Source organism: Dermochelys coriacea, chromosome 12, assembly GCF_009764565.3.
Source record: "Dermochelys coriacea isolate rDerCor1 chromosome 12, rDerCor1.pri.v4, whole genome shotgun sequence".
Classification (NCBI taxonomy): domain Eukaryota; kingdom Metazoa; phylum Chordata; order Testudines; family Dermochelyidae; genus Dermochelys; species Dermochelys coriacea.
In genome coordinates this window covers 16,558,774-16,575,153 of record NC_050079.1, presented here as the reverse complement: position 1 = coordinate 16,575,153, position 16,380 = coordinate 16,558,774, and the positions used below count along the sequence as shown (strand labels likewise).

Sequence of the window (16,380 nt, the reverse complement as noted above, 5' to 3'; positions counted from 1 at the left end):
ATTTCTTGCTCTATTCCTGTTAAGTAACCGGATAGGGCATTACTCTTGCAGTATACATCACCATAAATATCTTTTATAAATGTACTGATCGCAGAAGTATGATTGATTGTCAGTTTTTCATTTAAGAAATATGCAAAACTGCTTGAAAAGTTTGCTTCAGAGTAAAAAACTATCAAGAAATGGTTTTACTCTGTCAGTAGCATAGTTTAACTAAAACCTGTTACAAACAAGAGGGATGGCGTGTACGGCATTGTACACTATTCACTGTTTTTTAAACAAGACAAGACTGACCTAAAAATACTAAATGAAATTGAAAAGCTAGCATTTAATGCAGGGTACATGTTGAGACATCTGCTAATTCAAAAGAGTCAAAGTTTCTGTTGCAGTGTCAATAATCATGTTACGTTGTATAGCCTAGGCCATAAAAAGGGATGTATGTATTTAAGGCAAACAAATGCAAAATAGTATAAATACAAACATTGCAGTAGAAAACTTTAGTAATTTTCATGACTGACTTGCCAACCATAAAATGACATTACTACGGCTTAAATCTTTAATTCCTGTTCTTTTCACTATTTTCAATATGTGGTGGCTTCATAACTGAGCACCCTTAAATGGAAAGCTTAAAAAAGGAAAAATTATAATGCATACATGCCAAATTAATATTAAAAATGTTTAAGAGCAGTCAATGCAATTTTTTCTACTTGGGTTGTTTTCATCTTCAGTCAGATGTGCAAATGCAAAAATTGCAACATGCACAGACGGAAAACTTTTTCTTACTCAATTTAAGTGGTTGCACCAATTCTACACACTTTTCTCTAAACAACAAAGTTACCTTTGGGCTGAGAACAACCATGTCAAATTTCCACCCAAGAAGTATTTAAAAAAGGGAGAGAGACCAGAAGTTGGGACTCCACCTTAACTTCTGCAGTTGCTACCAACAATACTACTATGACTTGCAGATGTAGTTTTGCTCTACTGCAACACGTGTCTAAATACACTCTATACTCACCATCTGTTAAATCCACAAAGCTGGCTTCAGTGTCGGGTACAGGAACTGAAATTCCCATTGCTTTTCGGATTCCATACGTGCTTACAATGTCACCTGGAGTCACTTGTTGTGCAAGTTCTTTTAAATTATTGGTCACTCTCTCCGCTAGAAAGTTAAATACTGTAAATTAATTTGTGTTTTTACAAATTGCCCAGAAGAGTTGAAGTCTGCCTTTCAGCACAGCTGTAAATAGTATTTAGCTTTGATGAATTTGTATTTATATAAAAACTAAATAAGCTCCTATAATAGCAGAGACATCTTACTGTCATTCAGACAGTTAAATCTAGTGGCTCTTTGCTTCTCCTGTGTTGCACTCGGCATTGCAGGGGAGCAGATGGGCATTAATCACATAGTAAAGGCACTAGGAACCAGAGGGGGAGAGAATGCAGCATTTTCCTTGCACATTCCAAAACTGTTACTTACCAGCAGATTTGGGGGGGGTTAGCGTAGAGAGCAGGACAAAGGAGAAGGATATGAAACAGCTCCTTTCTAAGACCCCTTTGAGAAGCAACAGAAGCGAGGCAGATTTAAAGCACAAGGTAATGCTGCTTCAAGCATCATTAACTGTGCTCCATATCATAAGGGTCACAATGCAAACAGCTGGTGGAAAACCAATGACAAAATGACCATGTTGCGCTCAGGGCACTGATCTTTGGGTTTGGGTATTTCGCCTTGGGTTCTCAATCCTGCATGTGAACAAGAGGCCACGGCTATTGCCCCTTGTCACTTTAAATGCAGTAGTTCTCAGATCCCACAGCTGTAAAGTATGTCACATCAGCTATATTTTCCCCTCAGGAAAGGGAGGATTTGGTCTACTTTAGACTTGCATGAAATTGGTAAGGTTATGTGGCTAATGGAAGAGGAAATGCACTATGAGAATGCACAAGAGCTAAAAGCCTCTCAAACTGACATGACATTTTAGAATGAAGCTATAATTCTCAAATATTTACTTGACCGTAGCTGACAAGCAGAACACTTCACATTGTACAACTGTTTAGATACATCGCACACAATAACTCAAGAAGGCAGTTACTTTTCTAGATTAGTAAGTTCCAAATAGGGAAAAGAAGTAGAGAGGATGCTTGCTTTAAGGCAATATCAGAGTTTGGATTAGTACCCAGGCCCTCTATTTTGTGCTTATATCACACTGAGAATTTAACACTAAAATAACTCAATCCTCAGATGTACAAGGCTTTAATAGTCAGCATAAGCAACTAAAAGTTAGAGTTCTATCATAACTTGTAACATCCAACAATCCAAGGTGGTGCACTGCACATCGATTTGCAATCTCAACTGAAGGAGCTAGAACGCCACTATCTGAGACAAAATTATTCAGAAAGAAAATCAAACAGGAGCCACCTGATTCATGTGCTCCTTGGCCAGAATTGATAAGTGGGGCCTCTCGTTCTGACTGTCCTATTTTAACGCAACACTCAACAAATTCACCTTCAGTTTCACACTAAAGATAACAGTTTAACCAAAAAGTCACTCTTAACTACCTTCACCCAATGTACAAATTTACTAGGAAGTTATTAACCTGTAATAACTTTATAAAAATTCCAACTGACCTAATTGTTTTCTAAACATCAATTAAATGTTATACTCACCCAGATGCATTTCTTTGTAAGATGGACCCAAAAGACAAATCATATTGTGAGGTGGTTTTGTACTCAGTCTTTCATTTTGAGCATCTTGGAGCTCTCTGAGTAACTTTGTGGTTTCATCAAGCTTCTTCTGGAAGATTTCAGCCTCTGATTGAAAGAAAAGCCCATGTCAGTGAAAGGAGGAGATTATATATAGACACATACATATACACACACACACACATTCACAGAATACAAAATACAATGTGCCCAAAAATAGCACTTGCATTCCTAATTGCAATAGATTACTCACCTTCAGAGTCGAATTCCTCTACATGAATTCCAAAATTTGTTACTGCTTTCAGTGCTGTAAGCCTATCGTTATTAGAGTCCAACTTGTTGGCCACATCTGTTTCTATAATCTGCAAATAAGTGTTTAAATGAAGTTTTTAAAAAATGCTTTTGCAGTCATCTTAGTGTATGCGCAAGTGCCTCAGTTGGCATGTAACCAGGATTCATCACCTAATTTGATCTGCTGGTTGTATCAGTAGCTTTCCAGGCTGGGTACTGACTGGGAGTGCAACGCAAACGCTGATGCATGCCACCGCTTTTGCAATGTGTAAATTAGAAAACTGTCAGATATTGGGCGACTGACTAATTTAGATTTACCCCATTTGTTCTTCACATCAAAGCAACAATAATCTTTTACAGTTCTATAGTTAACTATTCCATCCCATTTATGTATTTTCAGAGTTGCAAGTATCCAGAGCTCTGGGCACACATATAAAAGTAATGTAACAAACATACAAATTACGACCAGGTTCCAAACATTAAACTCCTCCTGAACCCATCCCAAACCAGGACTCTCCCACAACCCGCATTCCCCCCCAAAAGTCATTTAGCAAATAAGCTGCAGATCAAACAATTTGGGCTCTGGAGCACCAAAAGATGATGAAATTCCAAAGTACAGTCCATTTGCTGAAAATACTGGCTCCAGCCCCCTCCCAACTGAACACCCGCTGTTGAGTTAATTGGTTCAGTAACGCAAGGAGACAGGCAGTTTGAGATAACCAGGCCCTAAGCAATTTGGGGCACTGGAGGTTTAAAATCCGTATCTTAAATGACACAAGTTGTACAAAATTACTGTAGTATGTTGCAGGTACCGGAAAATATTGACTCCTGTAATCAAAGTTCTAAATGACACACAACAACAAATATAAACTTGTACATGTCTCATTCTGTGTATTGTAAAAATGGAAGATTTTACTTAAGAATAAATGCTTCAGATTTTTCTGCTACGCAGATGAATATCAAAACCAATCAGATCTACATTCTGATGTGAGATTTACCTTTTGGACTTTATCCTTGGAACTTGGAATACAAAACAGTTACAATAAAAAGCATGCAGTTTTGAATGGTGGTACCCAACATCTGTTTATATAACTGCACACATTTCTCCAGCTTTAAGCTATTTTGCAGTTAGGGGCAATGTTCCCTCTAATTTTTGACAGGCAGTGTGCGCAAAAAATTTCTCCTGAGCAAATTTTTGTGCACGCAGGGTTTAGGTTCGCACACACAGCTTAGAGGGAACAGTGGTTAAAAATGCCTTTTGGAGTAGCTGCTTGGAAAAAGATAGAAAATATCACCTCCACATCTTTTGTTGCATCACTTCTCCCATGTCTCTCTGCATCCACCATTGGCTGAAATTATGAGAAAAAGTATTTAGTATGACATTTAAAATGAGTTCCTATTTTAAAGTACAAAGCAAAACCAGACCTTACAGTGGGATTTTCATAAATGGAGGGAGACAAAACAGTGTTATGGGTTTTCATTGGTAACAAAAACTACACTGCAGTTTTTATGGAGAGAGCATTCCTTATATTTGTCTTATACAAGAAATTAGCAATAAGGGGTTTTCCTTCTATTAAGTTGCTTGAACCAGACTAGTGTAATTTACTACAATGACAACCACTTCAGTAAATATTGCAAAAGTTTCCTTTTTGAACCAAAATTTTCTTTGCATGCATGAAAGTTTTTTGTTTTGGGGGTTTTTTGGTGGAAAATTCCTTTCTAGGTTAGAGATTGAAATGTTCTATTCCAAAAATTCTAATCATATTTTTCTTTACATCTAAAGCAAAAGTGACTGAATCCTGTAAGTGGTCCTGAGATAATGTCTCTGGGGTTAAAGAAAAATTAAAACTAAATAAATAGTACTTCTGGGCAGAGGTTCACTGCCCAGTGTCCATGGGTATGAAACTGACTAATTTGCAGCCAAAAATTATCTTCAGTCATAAGGGCAGCCAACAATTTTTCAAATGTTGATCAATTAATTTAATATCTTAGAGCTATGAACTCCCCATTCCTTTCAACGGTGTGAAACTCTAAAACTTAATACTTTAAAAATGGGAATATAGTTAGCTAGACCGTTTTTGTTTTTAAAAGGTTTTCAGCTCACTCTCGGACTGTGGGCAGCATTTTGTTACCACACTTCCTTCCTGCCAAATCAGCCCTTCTGCTTGGTGAGAACATTCAGCATGAGCACTTGCTAAAACTTCACAGGGATCCAGGAGGATTAGATGGGTAAATAACTAAGTATTTAATTAGCAGAATAATAATACTCTGCCCTTTTATTCACCTCAAGACGGACTCATTCTCCTAGGCTAGTCAGATGGGATGCTGCTGAGGGTACACTAAACTTTTAATGGAAACTGAGCAAAAACCTCCTGCTCCCAAAAATGCAAAACTATACTCCCTTACCAGTAAAGGCAAAAGAAAATTGTGGGCTGACTCTTCAGAGACCATTACAATAGGGAGGGGCAAGGGACTTGGTTCATTTTGCAAGTTTTCACTTTGTTACAGAACTTGAGGGCCAGATTGTCTGTCTCCTAGGTTGGAAAGAAGAAGAAGAAAAAAAAAAAGCACAAGGAACCAAAGACATGCCACTCAATTTCCACTTCAACCTTTTATCAAGAGAAGGTGAACCTATCAGTGGGGTCAATTCCTGACTCTGCTAATACCATTGTACCAGGGCACAATGCCAGAATGAACAGCAGCCTCAGTGTCTTTCCTGTCTGCAGAGCTGAATACCCCCAAAAGAGCTTCATTAGATCTGGGGATGCACCACAATCAGATCCATTATCCTGCTTATGGAAATGGAAGTGACAATGATCTAGTCCTATATTTTCCTATTGTAAAGACACATTTGTCATAATATAAAGCTGTGATGATGGCTGGTTAAACCCTGCAAAAAACGTTTCCAGCCATTCACCAACAGCAAAGGCAAGAATCCTCCCCTCCCATTCATCTCAGAGGTTTGTGCTTAACTGTGACTATTTAAATATTATAAGGAAGGGACAATTTTTTCTTTAGAAAAGTAGAATTTAAATTAATTAATAGTTACATCAATGCAACATTAGGGCTCAGTTACAAAAGGAGAATGCACTTCCCGCATGTTATAACATACATTAAATACATTCAACTGCCCATTTGGAACAACAGTTGCACATCTGTACTATTTCAGACATGGCCTACGTTAACATTGTTACAGGAGCCTTCCCTTCTGCATTTCCTGGCTTTTATTTTAACTGTCTGACTTAACGCTGCATTAGATGTTGTAGTATAAAAATTGTGTTTGGAATGACTGCATACAAGTGGCAAAATACACAGTGTGTTTTGCTCGTGCTATAGTTCACAGAAGAGCAATTTTAGTTGAAGTCATTTGCTTTTTGTACTTCCTCTTTGTAAAGCCAGGTTCACCTTAGTATCATGAATTGAACCACACAGACAGAGGGACGAATAAAATTAGAACCAGTAAGTTGTCAAAGCATCTAGAACTCCTCTGCCTTTTCTATATGTCATAATGATCAAATTTTAAAGTCTAAACATCATGGGAAGAGACGAGAACCATATTGTATATTTAATCATCAGCTAGCAGGCTCAGTTCTTCAAAAGTTGTTATGCATACAGAACAGACTATACCTCTGCTTGGTGCCCATCTTCTGCACTCAGGAACTATTCTGCTTACGGTAAGTTACTACTACTTATAAAAATTAAGTTTGAAAATGCTCACCTGCAGAGTTTCAACTGTTCACTGTGGAATTATTTGTTTAAAAAAGTAATTGACAAGGCTTGTGTCAATTTATGCTATGAAGCCATGTTTTATGAGTATGTACTCTGTCCATCATGTGGTTTTATATAAAGTTGGGTAATAGTTACATACTATAAGGTTATAAAAGTTACTGCGTACAACAATACATAAAGCTGAATCAATTTTTGCAAATCAAGTTGGCATAACTGCATTTTTGCCTTTGGAAAGCAGTGAGTGTTTGCTACTATCTCTCTTTCCAGCTTTTTTTGCTACAGCTATCTTCTGGAAAACCATACCAGTTATCAAACTGTTATGATGAGATTTGCTTCAGATCATGAGTCTAATAGCACTGTCAACTTCCTGCTTCAACCTACTTAAGTGACATTGCTGGACAATACCCCCAACTATTACACGTTGACTGTTTTTCCCTCCCAGTATTCTCTATAACAAAGTTTAAAAATGCAAAAGCATAACTAGAGGTATATGAAATGATCTGAAAGTGAATTTCTTACATCAAATTATATTCTCAGCTTCACTGTCAGTGGAGTATGAAAACCAGATTAAAACATTTCATTCAGTCTATGAATTGTTTTTGGAAAGATTAAATCTTTTAATAATTGTAACTCATTGCCTATAATGGGATGTGTTGTGAGGACCAACGGGAAACTCCCAAGCCCTGAATATGTATGTAAGCCCTGAATTGTTCCAAGGACTTGTGTATGAATGTATGAGAAAATATCCTTTTTGATCTTGAAAGGCAGAAAACTTAAAGCTACTCGAGGTGAAGTCTTTTATTTAATCCTTAAATCAAACAGTTTGACAATTGCCACAACAGCATCCAACACCCAAAAAATCTACACCATATCCTGGCAGAACTACTTTAAGGCCTTATCTAACCTAGGACAATAGATCATATTTAACAATGGGTTAACAAATATGTTTTAATAGTTAGGACATACAGGGTTTAACACATTTCAAAACCCATTAATTTGTCAATCATCGACTTGAGGGTGGATGCATGTTAATTAAAACGTGATAGGGTATATCTAGACTAGGAAAATGGGTCATGTTCAAAAACACATTAGCTAAGAATGAGAAATACCAGTTTCTAAATCACATCAGTCCAACTGGTATCAGAACTTTTAATTTTCGTTCTCTTCTAGAGATAAACCAAGCACCAGAAAGTTCCCAAATCACAATTCTTACCGTTTCTAGTTCTTTCAGAGATCTAGAATGTCCCCCTTTAGTTAAAACATCCAGCAAACCATCAGCCATTACACATGGGTAATCTTGAGACTTTGCCAAAAAATTCTGAATACTGAAAGGTAATTACAAAGAAATCAATTTCATATCAAGCATGGAGGATAGAAAAAAAACCCTGTAAATGGTTAGTATGTCAAACCACCATACTGAACTTTAAAAATACTGATATTAGAAGACTGGCAAGGGATTCAGTCTAATGGGTTTACTTTTTGTTTAAATAGCCAAGGCTTTTGTAGCCTGTGGCTTAACTTAGAGTCCCAATGCAGCCTACAATGCAACTGAATAGTGCTTTAAAGCAGCAAGTTCTCAAACTGCAATTAGTTTTGCATGTTTGATATTCATTATTGCTATTGCACTTGTTTAAACAATTCAGGTATTTGAAGTGAGCTATATCATGGAGTATTAACACTAGAAAGTTTTCTAATTTTCTTTCAGGAGATGCTTCTAAAGCACATCAAGACAAAGGTGTATTCGTAACTATCAAATAAATGCTCATGGAGTAGAGGCATTAGAATCAAGGGTGGTTATAAAAGATGTGAGACAATTATAGTCATTTTGCTCATAATAATGAATCTGATGATCATCATTTCAAGCACTACATACATTATATTTGAAACTGAAGTTTGTGTAGCACTGAGATGTCCCATAGCTACCACCATGGTTCATGAACTGACGTTTGACACCAGTAGTAAAGGTGCCTCATGTCTAACACAATAAAACCAGGTTCCTTAGAAGTAATAAAAAGTACTCCATCTAAACATCCATAGCCATCAACACTATTCTTCAGTTTCTGAACGGTATTAAAGCAGGATGGCACATTTTCTAAGATTTCAAAAATGCAATGGTTTCACCAGTGAAATAACTGCAGGGGAGTGTATTTTCATTTTTTATGAACATCTTTGTACACTAAGCAACTATCTAGGGACTTCTACCAAGCATATCACCATTGCATCCAAGTGCAAAAATACTTTTAAGTATTTAACAATATAAGCATACAGAAATATAGTTAACTGAAAGAAAACTATTAAGTTCTGATGAAAGTGAAACCCAGATTATTTTTTGAAGTCACTCATTAACTATTTCATTTATACAATTGTGTGTGTAGGGGGGAATTAAGTAGTATTTTAAAATTAAATATGCAGATGTCCCTCAGACCTTCTGCATATTCATATACTTTGGATAAGTTGCAGAGTAGCAGCCGTGTTAGTCTGTATTCGCAAAAAGAAAAGGAGTACTTGTGGCACCTTAGAGACTAACAAATTTATTTGAGCATAAGCTTTCGTGAGCTACAGCTCACTTCATCGGATGCATCCGATGCTCAAATAAATTTGTTAGTCTCTAAGGTGCCACAAGTACTCCTTTTCTTTATACTTTGGATAGATAGCTTTAAAGATTAGCTCTTAGAAAAGGATTTTTTTTTTCTTCCAGTAAACGACACTTGCAGTCTTATTTTAAAGTAGTTGTGGAATTACACATTGTTGGATTATGGCAATGGCAACTAAGTGAGTCAATACAAAGATGACTCATTTATTTGCACAGAGCCATCAAACTGGTTAAAACACGTGAAAATCTATCATAATTTATGGCAGTCATTAAGAGCCTGTAAAATACAGTTTTCCAGCATCAGTCAGTGTTACCTTTGCAATGGAGTTTTTGATTTCATGCACTTCATGGATCAAGACTATCAAACTCCCTAAGATTGCTCTTCCCTTGCTAATGTCACAGGTGCATTGTTATTAAAGGAGCTATGTCTTAAAATAGCACCAATTTTAAAAGGCAGAGTAGGTGAATTATGAGTAAGAACCAGAATCTTGTTTGGTTGCATTCAATTTGCAAGACACAGCCTTTACCATCAATATTTGACTATCACAACTGTTTTATTCAAACTATTTTGGAAACTTTAACTTAAGATTAGTTTGTTTTACTGCTAAAGGTAAGCATACTAGATGAAATGGGATCTCTTCATCGCAAAGGAGAATTAGATGCTGCAACTGCTATTGATAGGGAAACGGGCAGGGGTGAAACTGAGCCAGTACCGGCCCGTATGTAGTCCACATTAAAGCGCTGCCTTTCACCTCCTCCGATAGCGGCCCTGCCAGTAGGGTCTGTAACAGCAGGGTCGTCAACAGGGGAGGCAGGAACATTAAAGCGCTGCTGGAGTGTTTTAACATCGTTGCCCCTTTTGTCTCCTCCACCTCCCGGGCCACAGATGTGGGGGGCAAAAGGACAGCTGTCAGAGCCTCAGGCCCTTTTAAATCGCTGCTGGAGCCCTGGGCGACGGGGGCCAGACAACATGGATGGGCTGGCTGGGGGAGACTGACCCCTCAGCCCTGCCCGAGGCACCGGCCCCCAGAACTGGTAAGAATTTATTACTTTCACTCCTGGAAACAGGTATATTTACTTTTTCCTAGATATGCATAGGTTTAAAGAAGTCTGTACAAACTCTACTTACTCTCAAGATAACTTCAGTAATTGTCAAACTGGAATACAGATCTTTGTTACTTACCTGAAACATTCTGGATTAGAATCTTCCCCGTATGTTGAATAGATTAAGTCAGAATCATCCTTGCTGATGTTTGCAAATGTGGAGTCATAGGCTGGAGCATAGGAACTGTAGGGCCCATAATTCAAGTATACCACTGTTGAATAATACAATATCACTAATTAATCTTATCTTACGTGTGCACAATATCAGATTCTAACATTAGGAGTAACATTCAGTGTTGTAAAGTTGTCCCAAACAGGGAACCTTTAAGCAATGCATTTCTTACAAGTTTTTACTAATTTGTTGCATCAATTTAATTCCAAAGAGTTTCTTACATACAAACATTCTATCAACTATATCTGGTTAAAGCACTAGAATACATACAGAAGTACAGTCCTGCACTGGCAGGTATACAGACCAGATGACTTAAAAGAGATTTTCCATCCCATTTCTTCGCTGTGTAGAAGTTATTTGGCTTCTACAAGATACAGTCCCCACCTAAAGCTGAATTCTCCAAACATTAAGGGCATGATTTTCTAAAAAGCATGATGTAAAAATGCATGCCATCACTGAGTGTGCACAAATCTGTATTTCCACATAGACTTTAAGGACAGAAGGGACCATCATGAGCATCTAGTCTGTCCTTGTGTACATTGGAGGCCACAGAACCTCTCCCACTCACTCCAGTAATAGACCCGTAACATCTGGCTGAGTTGCTGAAGTCCTCAAATCATGGTTTAAAGACTTCAAGTTAGAGAGAATCTACCATTTACACTTGCAAGTGATGCTTGCCCCATGCTGCAAAGGAAGATGAAAAACCCTAGGGTCTCTTCCAATCCTCAAATATGGTGATCAGTTAGACTCTGAGCATGTGGGCAAACCCACCAGCCAGACACCTGGGAAAGAATTTGTTGTAGTAACTCAGAGCCCTCCCCATGTAGTGTCCCATTACTGACCATTGGAGATATTTGTTGCTATCAGTTGCAGATCAGCTACATGCCACTGTAGGCAGTCCCATCATACCATTCCCTCCATAAACTTATCAAGCAGAGTATTGAAACAAGTTAGGCTTTTGTCCCATTGCTCCCCTTGGAAAGCTGTTCCTGAACTTCACTCCTATGATGGTTAGAAACCTTCATCTAATTTCAAGTCTAAACTTGTTGATGTCTAGTTTATATCCATTGTTCTTGTGTCCACACTGGTGCTTAACTTAAGTAACTCCTCTTCCTCCCTGGCATTTATCCATCTGATATGATTGTTCTCTATAAAAAAAAAAAAAAAATCTCACCTCAGCCTTTGTTTGGTTATGCTAAATAAGCCAAGCTTTTTGAGTCTCCTCATAAGGTAGGTTTTCCATTCCTTGGATCATTCTAGTAGCTATTCTCTGCACCTGTTCCAGTTTGAATTCATCTTTCTTAAAAATGGGAGACCAGAACTGCACACAGTATTCCACATTAGGTCTCACCAGTGCCTTGTATGATACTAACACTTTCCTATCTCTAACGGAAATACCTTGCCTGATGCATGGTAGGACTGCATTAGCCTTTTTTTCACAGCCACATCACATTGCAGCTCATAGTCCCGTGATCAACCAATACACATTAAAAGGAACAACTGTGCCGACCTGATCATTTGCATCTGTGCATGTAAGTATGTACATTTTTGCATGTGCAGTTTAGAAAATATTTTAGATCTGCTTAAGTAGTTATTTGATAGATAGGATATGTAATAATAATCTGCTTCAAAGAACAATTGAGAATACTAAGATTTTGCTCTAACAGCTGCATAAAACCCAGTTCCAAGCTGTTTTGTTGGCTGTCGTGAGGTTTAAATAACAGCAGTAGTTCATCTAAGCTAGGTAAGAGAATAAAGGTTTAAAGAAAATACATAGCATTCACCTGGAGTAACTTTGTTCCTTTTGTCTTCTTTGAACCCCTGTAATGTATTAACTCCTGACTGTAGTCTTCCAGCTGTCATACCTAACTTCACAGGGCTGTAACCTGGTTCTACAATACAGCACATCACAAAACAGAAGTGACCAAGGAATAGTTAACATTAAACAGATGCAAAATGTCCAACTTAATATGGGAGTTCAGTGCACAAATTCTGTCAGTCTGCAATTTCCAAAGATTTAAGTTCAAACTATATAGATACCAAAAAAATAAAAATCAGGTGTTCTCAAAATTGCATTAACTCTCTGTTTGAGTTAGGCCATTATGAACAGATACTTAAATTTTTGCAGATGTGTAAGACAGACCCAAATAATACCAGTCTCTGATTATGTATTTAATGTTAAATATGTTTAAACAAACATTTATATATTTATCAGTAATACTATAAAGAGTTGCTGGGTAAACAATTACCACCACCTTCCACAGATAATTCATTGCTAATATAAAGTTCTTTCCCTCCTCCCCACACTACCCTATCTGAGATAGCACAAAAAAAAAAATTCATATGGAATGTAACATAACTTGGATCCCAATTCTTCATTCTTGCCAAGTTCTGCTTGGTGCAGAAACCAGGGGAGGGGAAGGGACAGCGTTATGTCATCTTTATACTTCCTCCCATTTTGGGGTTAGTCAGGAACTAGTGCAGCACTGGCACAAGTTAGGAATAGCCAAAAACTCTAGCCATGCCCCCTTTTAGCTGGAAATGCTCCCTAAACCACATGGCAGGGAGGGGAATAGCACTGCACATCTAACCACAGGTCTACACTATAGCGGGGACTGACACTCTGAGATTAATCCACGAGTAGTCAATTTAGCAGGTCTAGTAAAGACCCGCCAAATCGACTGCAGATCGCTCTCCAGTCGATCCCTGTACTCTACCCTGACAAGAAGAGTAAGGTAAGTGGACAGGAGATGCTGTGGGTTCTACACCGCGGGGTAACTCGACCTAAGGTACATCGACTCCAGCTATGTTGTTCACGTAGTTGGAATTGCGTAGTATAGGTCGACTTACCACGTTAGTGTAGACACAGCCTAAGTTATCCAAGGATTCCCCAATGGCTTGTTCCAGCAGGTTTGCAGCTCCTTACACCAATGGAGACGTATATAAAATTGGTGGTAACTGAAGCACACACCAAGAGTGGGTCTAGCCATGGATAATTAACATGCTCAACAGACAAACATACCTCCTGCATTAGGGTCAAATGGATTAAGAAGTCCCAGTGTTGTTGTACCATCTGGTTTTCTTCTTTCAAACTCGCACTGAAATAAAATTAAATTATTAAAAACATTTGATTTTACAAACAACTTTGGATTCATAATATTTGAACTGATAGGAACTTAGATTTAAGAGTTTTAGATAGTATAGGGAAAAATTTCAGTGATACATATTTGTAGTGAGGAGTATTAAGAGATCAGATTTGACCCACAAACTTAAATGTTACAGTAGCTTTGCTATGCTTACACTTATTCTTCAATTGATACCTTCACAGATGGCCTAAATCCAGGGTATTCAATCATTTAAATGGTAAATGTCAAAATTCATCAGGCTTTTTTTAAAAAAAATTGTCTACAATTTGTAACTCCTCCAGTTACCAATTTGTGAAAATTTTTAATTTCTTTATTAATAGGGCAAATAGAAATGATTGTTATGAAAGATTGAACAGATTTATTGCGTTAGATATGACTAATATTCACCTGAAAAAGAGCTCTGAATAGCTCAATGTTTTTCTCCTTCATCAACAAGGTACAAGGGAATAATATATCTACAAGGCTGCATTCAAGTATTTGATCACAAATTAAATGGGCCTGTTTGTGTTAGTCTAGTGTCTTTAACACCAGTCTTCAGCACAAGATCCCTGTATCATTGGATACAGTTAGCAGTCTTTGCTTAGAATGGACTATTCTGAAACAATGTTTTTTGCATGCTAGAGTTAAAATGTTTAGTGGTTCTGCACTGTACCATTTACTATAAACTTCAAGTGACTCAAAGTTTAATCTTTGATTAAAACTGTTTCTAGCAGTGCTGCATGACTGAGCTCTAAAATTCATTCAAAATTTTATTTCAACTGAAGTCAAGAAGTGTAAGGGCCCACAGTAGAGATCTTATGTAGTTCAACAAGTTCAGGAAATGTTCAGCTAAAAAGTACTTTTTTTTAAACTTCCTATGTTTAAAATGTTAGATTTGAATCAAGATTAGACATGAGTAAAACTCAATGCAAATTATAGCAGTTACACCCAGAATTTCAAATGCTACACAATGTTAAATGGGCATTTCCCAAAGGGTAAAATTGAAATTTCGAAATCCACCCAACTATTCACCTGACTGTTCACAAGTCTTCTTGTTAACTTTCCTCCAGATTCTCTAACGATACGATCAATCTGCTCCTGTTCCCTTTCTAAGTTATTATTCCTTAATTTTTCTTCAAGTAGATCTTTGTCTTTCCTGGAAATAAATACAGTTCCTCACATTATCTGCCTCAAACTAGTGAAGTCACTGAGTCACAAGTATTGGCAAAGGTTAAATGGAGAAACTGTCTGTGTCAGACGATTACACCAGAATGTCAAGTACCTGGTATGTACAAAGGAATCAGTATGAGCAGGTTTAAACAGGAGAAAATATGCATTAGAAAACTATCTCTAAGTAAAGCTGTTTGGTAATTTTTCGCCAAAATGTTTTTTCACTGAAAAACGACAGTACATCAAAACAAACTATTTGCGGGAAAGGGTCCATTTTGACACATTTTCCAACTCGAAAAAGTTGAAAAAAGTTTCAAAATTGTCAAAGTGGCCCATTTTCAAAACAAGAAATCTTAGGAGTTTGGTTTGGATTGAATTACTTTGTTTTGAAATTGAATTTATACTAAAGAAGTTAAGTCAGAATTGAAACAAAATGTTTTGATTGATCCAAAATGGAATTTTTTTCAGGTTATTGGATTGTAAAAAATGTTGAAATCTCAAATTCTTGCTGGATGGGAATACTTTTTCCTGCCTGCTCAATCTATAAGCCAGAGCGGATTTATAGAAATAATTTGGTTCTCTGTGTGCTAGTCTCTTTACAGCTGTCTTCACACATGGGTTTCTCCAGTTAGAGATTTGCCAGTTTGGAGCATTGCCATGCTTTGCAGCTGCATTCCCATAAACTACAAAGAATAGTTTTCGTACATATATTACAACAGTTTAAACTCTGATTTGCTGGAGCTATGTTGTCATATCTTGAGTACCCAACATTCAGAAGAATGAAGCCGCTGATTGGCAAATATTTTCAAGTATTTGAGGATATTTCAATACAGCAGAATTGCTGCTGTTACACACACTCTCTGCAGCGTTTAAGACATATCTGACAGCAAAAATAGCTAGTAGTTGCCAGCTGAAATTCTCAATAGACTACATATTGTTAAATGCATCAAAACGTTGAAAAGTCATGTTTGCCAGCTTGCACCAAACTGGCATTACTTGAGGGGGAACAATTAGACACAAAAACCCCCCCAAAAACCTTGAAATGAGTTAGTCTTGGTGCAGAATTACCTTGATAATGCAAAACGAAGACCTTCTATAAAAAGAAAAAAAACACATTCATGATTATTTTGGCCAAAGGAAAGGGCTAGAAGAAAAAGGAATGGAGTTAAAAAAACAAAAGTAATTTCCAGGAGTCTAGGAATCAGAGTTTCTTGGTACATAAACAGTGCCAGAAATGCAACAGGCCATGTCTACAAGCACTTTCTTTCAATGGAATTAGAGTGGGTAATTTTAAATCATTACTTAAACAATACTTTACTTTTTATGTTCCTTGTTGGGGGTTTTGAATGCTTTGATGTCAGCTTCCATAGATTCTTCGTCTTTCCCAAGAACATTGTCATCCTCCCCATTTGGCTGTAATTCCATCTTATCTTTTTGCTTTCTGCTCTGCTGCAAGTCTGCCATGAAATCTATACTCTGTTTTAGGCTCTGTATTCTCTCCT

General features: G+C 37.3%; 1 protein-coding gene across 2 annotated transcripts in view; it reads right to left on the bottom strand.

Annotated features, from left to right (window-relative positions):
- Window positions 1-16,380, bottom strand: part of BRD7 (bromodomain containing 7) — a 33,968-nt gene that overhangs the window by 398 nt on the left and 17,190 nt on the right. Inside the window, exons 7-16 of one of the 2 annotated variants that reach the window (XM_038368488.2) lie at window positions 16,197-16,378; window positions 14,741-14,864; window positions 13,606-13,681; window positions 12,368-12,475; window positions 10,491-10,623; window positions 7,928-8,039; window positions 4,281-4,334; window positions 2,948-3,056; window positions 2,659-2,802; window positions 1,013-1,156 (exon numbers count right to left, since the gene is read on the bottom strand). In XM_038368488.2, the coding sequence (XP_038224416.1) occupies window positions 1,013-1,156; window positions 2,659-2,802; window positions 2,948-3,056; window positions 4,281-4,334; window positions 7,928-8,039; window positions 10,491-10,623; window positions 12,368-12,475; window positions 13,606-13,681; window positions 14,741-14,864; window positions 16,197-16,378 (1,186 nt within the window). Of the gene's footprint in view, window positions 1-1,012; window positions 1,157-2,658; window positions 2,803-2,947; window positions 3,057-4,280; window positions 4,335-7,927; window positions 8,040-10,490; window positions 10,624-12,367; window positions 12,476-13,605; window positions 13,682-14,740; window positions 14,865-16,196; window positions 16,379-16,380 lie in introns of those variants that run through there. The other variant, XR_006275093.1, reaches the window with a different exon arrangement.